Consider the following 10268-nt stretch of genomic DNA (forward strand, 5'->3'; position numbering starts at 1 on the left):
CTGTTAGAGAAACTTAGGAAAATAATACAACTGAAAAATTTGTAGTTTCATTCCAAATAGAGGCAAAAACCACTCTGCATTTGTTGATTTACTTCACTGTGCATATGCACACATCACACGAACACAGTGGGATGATTATGCACGTGCAATTTTTGTTGCCTTTTTCCAGTTAATAGTTTTTCAGTCATTAAATAATCTTTTAAAAATGACTTAATGGCCAATTTATTTTTATTTTTTATTTTATTGTTTTTTGTTTGTTTGTTTTGTTTTTGTTTTTGTTTTGAGATGAGTCTCACTCTGTCGCCTAGGCTGGAGTGCAGTGGCGCAATCTCAGCTCATTGCAACTTTCGCCTTCTGGATTCAGGAGATTCTCCTGCCTCAGCCTCCCAAGTAGCTAGAATTACAGGAACCTGCCACCATGCCCTGCTAATTTTTGTATTTTTATAGAGACAGGATTTTGCCATGTTGGCTAGGCTGGTCTCAAACTTCTGACCTTAACTGATCCGCCCACTTCGGCCTCCCAAAGTGCTGGGATTACAGGCGTGAGCCACCATGCCCAGCTAATATTTATGGTTTTTGATGCCACAAGCCTAGTAAACGTAATTGTACAAATTCATACCTGAATGTCTGACTGTTTTTAGGCTATATTTTTAGGAAGACAATTGCTGTGTCAAAGGATAAGGATTTATAGTTGATTATTTAATTTGGGGTATTAAAATACACTACCACCTATCCCGTGCTTGCTCCACTCTGCCCCCTCCGTGTTTTGTTTACATGTAAATTGAGCCACCAACTCTTTCTCTGTAGCAGTCCGGAGTAACACTGGCCAGAAGACTCAGCCTGATGTCATGTCACAGAATGCTAGAAAGCTGATTCAGAAAAATCTTGCCACATCAGCTGATACTCCACCAAGCACCGTTCCAGGAACTGGCAAGAGTGTTGCTTGTAGTCCTAAAAAGGCAGTCAGAGACCCTAAAACTGGGAAAGGTAATTAGTTAGAATAAAGATGCCTTAAATTTTTATATAAAATGACGGTTTGACTTACGTATGTTTTTGTTGCTTCATAGCGGTGCAAGAGAGAAACTCCTATGCAGTGAGTGTGTGGAAGAGAGTGAAAGCCAAGTTAGAGGGCCGAGATGTTGATCCGAATAGGAGGATGTCAGTTGCTGAACAGGTGACTGTGTTTTAAACTTGGGCTACACATTTTAATGCTGCTGGAAAAGTAGAGGTATATAAAGATGCCTCTCATCAGTTTCCTTAGTGGTTCATCAAGGAACTTAAATGTGTTTTCAGGATTCAGAAGATTTTGAGTAACACAGCTCTGGCGTTGTCCAGTAGTCACCATTTTGCTCTGACCCTTCCTTGTGAGCACTTTCCTTTCCCCTAGCCCTGTTTTAACCCAAATATAAGTCTGATCCTCCTCCACTGGACTACAATTAGTTTCCATTTAAAGAAAACTGTTGAAGGTTTCAAATGAAATGCCAAAGAAGCTTTGGGTTGCAGGTGTAGTATGAGTGGAGCATCCCTAATCAGATGCTCCTAATCTGAAACATTTTGAGTGTTGACATGATGCCATAAGTGGAGAATTCCATGCCTGACCTTGTGATGGATCCCAGTAGTGAAAATCTAGTCAGAACCTGTTTCATGCACAAAATTACTGAAAATGTATAAAATTACCTTCAGGCTATGTGAATAATAAGGCATAAGTGGAGTCCGTGTATAGACTTGCATCCTACCCCCAAGTTCCTTATTGTATACATGCATATATTCCAAAATCTCAAAGAATCCAAAATCTAAAACTACAGATCCCAAGCATTTTGGATAAGGGATACTCAACCTGTATTTGTAAAGCATCCTTGGGTATTGGGACATTTGTCTGAAGTCATTACTCTGAAATGTTTTCATCAGTGTTACTAATATTGAATATATAAATTTGAGAAAAAAGCTACAGAAAACTTGTAGGAAGGCCCATAAACGTTTTACCTAGACTCACCAGTTAACAATTTCCCATGTTTCATTGTTCTGTGTGTGTGCACACACAGTTTTTCTGAACAATTTGAGGGTTCTTTGCAGACATCTTAACACTTCATGCCTAAACTTCACTATGTGTCTCTTGAACAAAATACTATAATACTGTAACTACTATGTAATTGTCAACTCAGGAAACTTAACATTGATGTAATACTATTATCTAACATTCAGTCCACATTCAGATTTCTCCAATTATCTCAAAATATTCTTTATTGCTTATTCCTCCTCTCTGAACCCCCTATTTCCCCCACCTTCAAGATCTAGTCAAGGATCATCATGCATTTTGCATATAGATAGATGGTCCTCCCCTTATGATGGAGTGACATCCCAATAAATCCATCATAAGTCTAAAATGCATTTAATACCCCAATAAACCCATGGTGAAGTAAAAAAAAAAAAAAGTCATTTGGACCCACTGTGAGTCAGGGACTGTCTATCCTTGTCCTACTTCTTGATCTGCTTTAATATCTAGAACAGTTCCTGAGCCTTTCCCTCTTCCCTTCCCTTCATATTTTTGGTTTGTCTAGATTAGTTGGTTTACAGAATGTGCCTCTGTTTATATTTGTCTGATACTTTCCTCATAATTCAATTCATTCAAGATTTTTTTGGAAGGAATACAACATCAGTGATGTTTCTTTCTCAGTATTTTACATCAAGAGACATATGTCAGTTTGTGCCATCTTTGGTGGTGATAAGTTATATCATATGGTCAAGAGAGGTATCCTTTTGATGTCTTCATTATAAACGTACATTTTTTCCTGTGGGATAAAAATTAAGAGACTGAGTATCTTGTTTGATGGTTTGGCATCCGTAATTCAATTTTAACATCAGTAAGGAATTTTTTTTTTTTCTTTTAAACACTGTTACGTTCTTGTATAGGACCTAGACTTAAACTCTTCTTGGGCAAGGAATTTTTTTTTTTTTTTTTTTTTGAGACGGAGTCTCGCTCTGTCGCCCAGGCTAGAGTGCAGTGGTGCGATCTCGGCTCATTGCAAGCTCCGCCTCCCGGGTTCACGCCATTCTCCTGCCTCAGCCTCCCAAGTAGCTGGGGACTACAGGCACCCGCCACCACGCCCGGCTCATTTTTTGTATTTTTATTTATTTATTTTTTTTATTTTTTTATTTATTTTTTATTTTTTTTGAGACGGAGTCTCGCTCTGTCACCCAGGCTGGAGTGCAGTGGCCGGATCTCAGCTCACTGCAAGCTCTGCCTCCCGGGTTCACGCCATTCTCCTGCCTCAGCCTCCCGAGCAGCTGGGACTACAGGCGCCCGCCACCTCGCCCAGCTAGTTTTTTGTATTTTTTTTTAGTAGAGACGGGGTTTCACCGTGTTAGCCAGGATGGTCTCGATCTCCTGACCTCGTGATCCGCCCGTCTCGGCCTCCCAAAGTGCTGGGATTACAGGCTTGAGCCACCGCGCCCGGCCTATTTTTTTTTTTTTTTTTTTTTTGAGACGGAGTCTCGCTCTGTCGCCCGGGCTGGAGTGCAGTGGCCGGATCTCAGCTCACTGCAAGCTCCGCCTCCCGGGTTTACGCCATTCTCCTGCCTCAGCCTCCCGAGTAGCTGGGACTACAGGCGCCCGCCACCTCGCCCGGCTAGTTTTTTTTTTTTTGTATTTTTTAGTAGAGACGGGGTTTCACCGTGTTAGCCAGGATGGTCTTGATCTCCTGACCTCGTGATCCGCCCGTCTCGGCCTCCCAAAGTGCTGGGATTACAGGCTTGAGCCACCGCGCCCGGCCCCGGCCTATTTTTTGTATTTTTAATAGAGACGGGGTTTCACCGTGTTTACCAGGATGGTCTTGATCTCCTGACCTCGTGATTCGGCCTCCCAAAGTGCTGGGATTACAGGCATGAGCCACCGCGCCCGGCCCTTTTTTTCTTTCTTTTTTTTTTTTTTAAGAAACTGTTTTGTCAAGTTTGTCAAAAATCATGAGAGATGTTCTGAGTTAGGGATATTTTTATTTCATAAATGTTCTGGTAGGTTAATGGATTGTGTGCTTTTCATATCTTTTTAACTGTCTTAGCTCTCTTTTTAAAGTGTACTTGGCTATTGTGCTTTTTATTCTGATAGTTATTAAATTTTATATGAAAATTCAGGGGCTTACAGGAGCAGGGTAAGTATAGGGAGTCCTTTGCACGTAACTTTTGGTGTAATTTGTCTGCTGATTGTAATTCAGCAGACAGTTGAAAAGCTTTAAATGACTTCACATACTATCCTGCCTATTTTTACAGGTTGACTATGTCATTAAGGAAGCAACTAATCTAGATAACTTGGCTCAGCTGTATGAAGGTTGGACAGCCTGGGTGTGAATGGCAAGTCAGTAGATGAGTCTGGTTAAGCGAGGTCAGACATCCACCAGAATCAACTCAGCCTCAGGCATCCAAAGCCACACCACAGTCGGTGGTGATGCAACTGGGGGCTTACTCTGAGGAAACCTAGGAAATCTCGGTGCACTAGGAAGTGAATCCTGCAGGACAGCTGCACTCAGGGATACGCCCAACACCATGGCCTGCAACCCCAGGGTCAAGGGTGAAGGAAAGCAAGCTCACCGCCTGAACACGGAGATTGTCTTTCTGCCACAGAGCAGCAGCAAACGTGTCAGGAGGTTAGCTGCAGAAAGAAATCGGGATGCCGCGGAGCACAGAGTGATTTGGAACTCCATTCCACCTGACCCTGTGTGTACAATCCAGGAAAAAAACAAACCCCGCTCAGAAACAGAGAAAACTGGGGTCGCGAAGAAATCACAGCCAAGGAAGATTTGATGCATTCAGAGTCTTGTGTAACACTTGTTGCTTGGCAACAGTACTGGTTGGGTTGACCAGTAAGTACAAAAAGGCTAAAGGCTATGCGATATGAATTTCAGAAATGGACTGAAAATGGAGAGCTATGTAACAGATACACTACAGTGGAAGAACTTCTGAAATGAAGGGAAAAAACCACCCCATCGTTCCCTGCTCCTCCCCACCACTTTCCCATTCCCCCTTTACCTAATCTAGTAGATTAGCCATCTTTCAAATTCACTTTTATTTCAATCCTTCTATTTCATATACTTTCGTCTCGATGCTGTTAACAACTTCTGATAACATGGAAAATTCAAGGATTGTTTAAAGGTCTGATGATCACACACAAAATGTAATTCTGGTTTAAGTCATTTCTGTGATTCTATCATGTACAGTTTCCAGAATTGTCACTGTGCATTCAAAAGTAATGAATCTAACAGACATTGATTTAATGTACACTCCCTTTTGCTTATAGTGTGCATTTTTTTTGGAGGTCATTCAAATTTTCCCTCTTCTGTGATAGCTGTAGTTTCTTTCATAGAAAGTAGCTAATCCAGTGTAATCTTTTACCTTTTTAAAAACCAGGATAGAGTATCTATTAGAGTTTTACATTGTTGATGATAGATTAACAATAAATTGATGTTCTGGTGGAGGTAGACTGAAATTTTTTTTAATTCATTTTTTTCATTTGATGCTTTTAATTTACACTTGGTAAATTAAAAGTTCTTTAGTTTACTTGGCATTTTAGGACATGTACACGAAACAGCGAAAATGAGATCCACCAACATCTTTTATTAAGTTCAGTTATTAGTCTGTGAAGTGCTTTACTTTTTGCACAATTTTAATAGCTTGCCATTCAGTAATACATTATAGTGAATTCATGATCAAGGTTTCCTTAAATTTAGCATTGCATTTCAGTACTGACTGTGTAAGCTAAATTGCTGATCCAAAATAAAAACCCAGACTAGAATAGGGTTCTTAAAATCAAGTATCAACACAAAAGAGAACACAATTAAAATCTTAATTGTTGGCTGGGCACAGTGGCTCATGCCTGTAATCCCAGCACTTTGGGAGGCCGAGGTGGGAGGATCACGAGGTTAGGAGATCGAAACCATCCTGGCTAACACGGTGAAACCCTGCCTCTACTAAAAATACAACAAAATTAGCCAGGCGTGGTGGTGGGCGCCTATAGTCCCAGCTACTTGGGAGGCTGAGGCAGGAGAATGGCGTGAACCCAGGAGGCGGAGCTTGCAGTGAGCCAAGATTGTGCCACTGCACTCCAGTCCGGGCGACAGAACGAGACTCTGTGACAAAAATAAATAAAAATAATCTTAATTGTCTGAGTACATTTTCCCTGCATTTTAGAGATTAGGACAGTGGTCACTTTTTAGTTGCCAGTCTTCACAGACAAACTTGAGAGGTATTAAGGAAAAAATTCCACATAGCTCTGGGCCTTTTCTGTATTCTGATTGACACGTTAATCTATAATCCTTACCCATGAAAGAACGTGTTTCAGTGTCAGTGCTTTCATGATACTTTAGCAAGTATTGTAGGTAGGGTGGATTTTTTGAAATACCCATGTGTTCAATAGCAAGTTAAGGAACCTAGCGCATCAAATTCTGTTTTCTTCATTCATTTGGAACCTTATTTTCACAAAACAACCTAGCTGGAATAATAATGCCATATTGTATTTTGCATGCTGCTTTATTTTCTAGAGGCTCTGGGAGCAAATTACATTCATCACATTACCTCTGCTCTCTCAATTGATTAAAGTCTTTCAGCAACATTCTTTATTGTCATCATAAGGAAAAACTTTTATCTCAGTGATAAAATCAGTTCACATTAGTTTAGCACTATAGATAGCATTCAGAAATTGCTTTCTCTTTGGTAAAGAAGATAAACAGGTGAATTTTATTGCCTGTGTTTTCAGGCTTCAGAGGTACCTGGCACCTTACTCAAGCAAAAACAAAAAACAGCTTTACTTCAAAAGCATGTGCCTCTGGTAAATTATCCATCACTTTTGTTTTAAAGTGGTCCCTCCAAGAATAATGTGGCATACACAGTGGGTTTGGTTGTAAGGCAGATGTAATAGATGACTTCAAAAGCCTGCTCCTTACTGCACTCTGGACAAGACCCTGGTCGTTTGGCTTCCTCTGTTAAGTCATTCTACAAGGTGACTTGCCATTTGAACTTTTTAAGAGACCTCAGCAGTTAGACTGAGAAAAGTTAGAGTGCTGTAGTTATGAAGTCATACATTTTTGATAACACAAAATACCTGTGGAAAACCAGGGATCCTCTCCTATTTTTCTCTCTCCTGCCTCCCCCTTTCCCTCCATTCCTCTGTCCCCTCTCCCTCTCCCCCACTGTCTTTAAGAATCAGGGGGTACAGAATAACCTACAAACAACCTCTTCAAAGTACCCTTGGAAATTGAAGTTCAATCTTAAGTTTTTTTGTTGTCTTTAATTTACTAGAATTGCCTAATTTTTAGTTGATTTCTCTACAGAGCTGTGGAGGCTGCTTGTGTAGTTATTTCTCTTTTACTGTTGCTTTGGTGTGTCTTGAAGTTTGATTATTTTTGGTCATTGAGTTCTTAGTGTAGTTTGCTAGATGATTATTAAGATTCTTTTGTGTCTGACACTTGTGGTGAGTTGCTTTTGAAATCTTTTGAGATTTCCATGTGAGAACTGATAATCAGGCTCTTGATCTGCTTCCCTAAATTACTTTTTTAGAGCCCAAACCCCAGGTTTAGGGTGAGGGTTTGTAATACAGAGAAAAACTTCCATCACTTCTGCCCTTAACCCTTGCCTCTAAGCTTAGTAAGTAGTTTTCTTAATATTGTCCAATGTTTGGTGTTATCTGCATTGTTTTTTGTTTTTTTAATTGTGGTTGTTCTGACGTGTGAAATTTAAGGAAAGAGCCATTTTTAAAAATGCCGAGCAGGGCAATGCAAGTACAGCCAAATATTAGACTTGATGTGCAATCTTAGGTCCTTTTTAATCTGGGGTATTATAGGCAGTACTTTAAATTGAAAAGTCTTCCTGGCCTATTTTCCTCCACATTTTTGTAATTAACTCTGGGGGCTTACTTGTTTTGGCAGTACTAAAATCAAAGGAGCTGGTTCTTCTTTTCTCCCAATTGTTTTCATATGAAGGCACCTACAATTAGCCTGTTAGTCCTATTCAGATACATCAAATATCAGTGAATGCTTTACTATTAGCACATTTAAGCATCTTTGTTTTACATAAAAGTAGAGTATGAAAACCAGTGTTCAATTTTATATTTTGTTGAGCTTGTAAAATGCCAGCAATTTAAAACTAGGACTTTCCTCCCCATAAGCCAAGGAGGTAGAATTACTAATGCAAGGGTTAAAGAAGGTAGATTTTGTTTTCAATATTTGGGTAGTATTAGATTCCTCCACAGGGAAGAACTAGCAAGTGTCCCAAATTTTTCCAAACGCTGGGGAGGGGAAAATTCACTGTATAATGAAACCCTAAGGGTTTGTTGCACTTCCTACTTTTTAGGCCTGGATAACAGTATCACCATCCTTATTTACAGAAAAGAAGGGCAAAACTAACTCTTAATGAGAAAAGCTTTATAAGTTCAAGGGTTGTAAAACATGAACTACTTAGGGTACTCTGCTTTCCATGGGAACTTGGCTAGACTTAGAAAAAGATGTTTGTTGCGCTAATGTAAAAGTGTCATACAATTTAGTAGATTTTTGAAGATGGTAAATTAGAAGAATTCTATGTTCTGAATTGCAGACTTTTAGAATGTTTTTCTTTGAAAACAGGCTAATATCTTTTTCTTTTCTTGACAAAGTTTCAGCTCCTCTTTATTGTGTCATTTTTCTGGTTTACATTTCCCTTACCTTTCCACCTGTAATGTCAGTGGCAACAACATCATACTTCACTCACTTGTTAATTTACTTTTTACCCTTATTCTAAGAGCAAGTTGAGTTGAACTGAATCTTCCTTGTCCTAGTAACAATGTATAAAATAGTGGCTTCTCTGTACAAAAGGTTGTAATGCCTCCTGATGGATATAATTTTGTGATTGTATTTTAAAGTTGAATAAATCACACCAGCTTCCTGAAAATGTTCATAATGCATCTTTTGGAAAACAAAAATACATGCCTAATTTGTGCATATTTGCATTAACATGGCAAAGATTGTATGAAATACCTGTTTTTCAGAAAATAAAGGTTCAGTCTCAAAAGATACAGCATTTAAGTTCTGAATTTATTGGTCAAAATAGATTTTGGAAAACTTGGAACCTTTTGGAACCTGGGTAGCTTGAAAAACCAAAACGACAGGGTCTGCCTATGTTGCCCAGGCTGATCTTGAACTCCTGGGCTCAAGATACCCTCCCACTTCAGCCTCCCAAAGTGCTGGGATTACAAGCCTGAACCACTGAGCCGAGCCAAACCTAGCCTTTTTTTTTTCTGAATAGCACTAATACCTCAAAAAAGACCCCTAAATTCTCAAAAAAGTAGTTATTTTACTCTCAAACTTCTTTTATTTTTGAACAACAGTAGACATTTTACTTCAATGATACCAATGTAAATTCTTTGTATTAGGGCCCAATTTATAAAGCTTAATTTTGGCAGTATTTAAAAACAAAATTCCTATAGATCATTATTGACAGATAGGTGCATTCCTTGGAGTGTGACACCTCTGAAAAAAAATAGAAAATGTTCAGCTTGGCTTTATATCTTGGAGATTGCATTTGTTGCTGCTAGATGATGTTAGGATTTGTGTTAACTGCTTAGTCATCTGGCGCATTTCAAAAGATCACATCCTGTCTCTGTAGGACAAAAAGCTCTAAAGAAAACTACGTTAAGGGTGGGTGTTTTTTAATAATTCGACCAATCGGAAATTTAGTGAGAGACCATAGAGCAGGGCTGTGCATTTAGAAATAGGTATGGGAATACATTGTTAAGTAACAAAAATACTAAGTGGAGAAACTGCTGCTTGAGTTGCTTCTGTTTTTTTCACCTACCTTCATTTCACAAGCTGGTGTTAACAAGTCTTAAGTTGTGGATGGAAAACTTGGGTGAAAACGAGAAGCATTCTGCAGCAAAAGCTGATTTCCCAAAAGTAGAAATGTCACTTTAAACCCTAATAACCCCATAGCCTCTCCTTTGGAAGTGGCTATTACTGTGGGTCTAGCAAGATCACACACCCAGTGCTCAACGTGTTCACTATGTGGCTGCTGATTGCTTCGATCTTTTTGTCTTTTTTTTTTTAAGACAGGTTTTTTGCTCTGTCGCCCAAGCTTGAGTGCAGTAGGTGCAATCATAGCTCACTGCAGCTGAATCTCCTGGGCTTTAGGGATCTCCCGCGCCTCCCCTTTTGTCTTTTGTTTTTGTTTTTTAAGTACATGGAGAAGAACCTGCTCTTCAGACTCCATAGCTTTAAAAACTCTCCAAATAGCGTCTCTGTCATCTGGCTGTATCT

General features: G+C 39.4%; 1 protein-coding gene across 1 annotated transcript in view; it reads left to right on the plus strand.

Moving 5' to 3' along the window:
* Nucleotides 1-9031, plus strand: part of SMG1 (SMG1 nonsense mediated mRNA decay associated PI3K related kinase) — a 120520-nt gene extending 111489 nt beyond the window's left edge. The window contains 3 exon segments of the mRNA XM_033235613.1: nucleotides 808-987; nucleotides 1068-1174; nucleotides 4264-9031. Coding sequence (XP_033091504.1) covers nucleotides 808-987; nucleotides 1068-1174; nucleotides 4264-4341 — 365 coding nt within the window. The 3' untranslated portion in view covers nucleotides 4342-9031.
* The last annotated feature ends 1237 nt before the right edge of the window (nucleotides 9032-10268 follow it).

Source organism: Trachypithecus francoisi, unplaced genomic scaffold (assembly GCF_009764315.1).
Source record: "Trachypithecus francoisi isolate TF-2019V2 unplaced genomic scaffold, Tfra_2.0 Lachesis_group15, whole genome shotgun sequence".
Taxonomy (NCBI): Eukaryota; Metazoa; Chordata; class Mammalia; order Primates; family Cercopithecidae; genus Trachypithecus; species Trachypithecus francoisi.